Here is a 654-nt window from a genome sequence, read left to right on the forward strand (position 1 = left end):
GGCTGTTTCTTCTGCTGGCAGGGCCAGTGGGAGCTCTGCTTGGTCTGGTGGGACACGCTGGGGATGACAACGGGACACTTCTGCTGGGAGGAGCCTCCGCCACCACCTCCAGAGCTGATGATGATGGTCTGGCCTGAGGAGCCGCCGCCAGATCCGCCACCGCAGCATCCAGAGGATCCGCCACCGCCTCCACCTCCCATGATGATCTTCCCTCCTGAAGAGCCACCACCAGATCCCCCTCCGCAGCATCCAGAGGAGCCTCCTCCTCCTCCACCACCGCCAGAGCTGATGATGATCTTCTGGGCTGATCCCCCACTGCCACCACCTGATCCTCCACCACAGCATCCACCGGATCCACCACCGCCTCCACCGCCCATCATGCTCTTTGAGGAACCACCACCGGATCCTCCACCGCAGCATCCAGAGGAGCCTCCACCACCTCCACCTCCCATGATGACCTTCATCCCAGAAGAGCCACCACTGGATCCTCCACCACAGCATCCACCGCCTCCACCGCCCATCATGCTCTTTGAGGAGCCACCACTGGATCCTCCACCACAGCATCCACCACCTCCACCACCGCCTCCACCACCCATCATGCTCTTTGAGGAGCCGCCACCAGAGCCTCCTCCGCAGCATCCTGAGGATCCTCCA

The 654-nt window shown here is 62.8% G+C and overlaps 1 protein-coding gene across 1 annotated transcript in view; it reads right to left on the reverse strand.

Moving 5' to 3' along the window:
- The window catches only part of LOC102036733 (loricrin-like), a 10,978-nt gene that overhangs the window by 6,835 nt on the left and 3,489 nt on the right, over nucleotides 1-654 (reverse strand). Inside the window, 2 exon segments of the mRNA XM_031064837.1 lie at nucleotides 57-508; nucleotides 542-649. Of these exon segments, the coding sequence (XP_030920697.1) occupies nucleotides 57-508; nucleotides 542-649 (560 nt within the window).

Source organism: Geospiza fortis, unplaced genomic scaffold, assembly GCF_000277835.1.
Source record: "Geospiza fortis unplaced genomic scaffold, GeoFor_1.0 scaffold375, whole genome shotgun sequence".
Taxonomy (NCBI): domain Eukaryota; kingdom Metazoa; phylum Chordata; class Aves; order Passeriformes; family Thraupidae; genus Geospiza; species Geospiza fortis.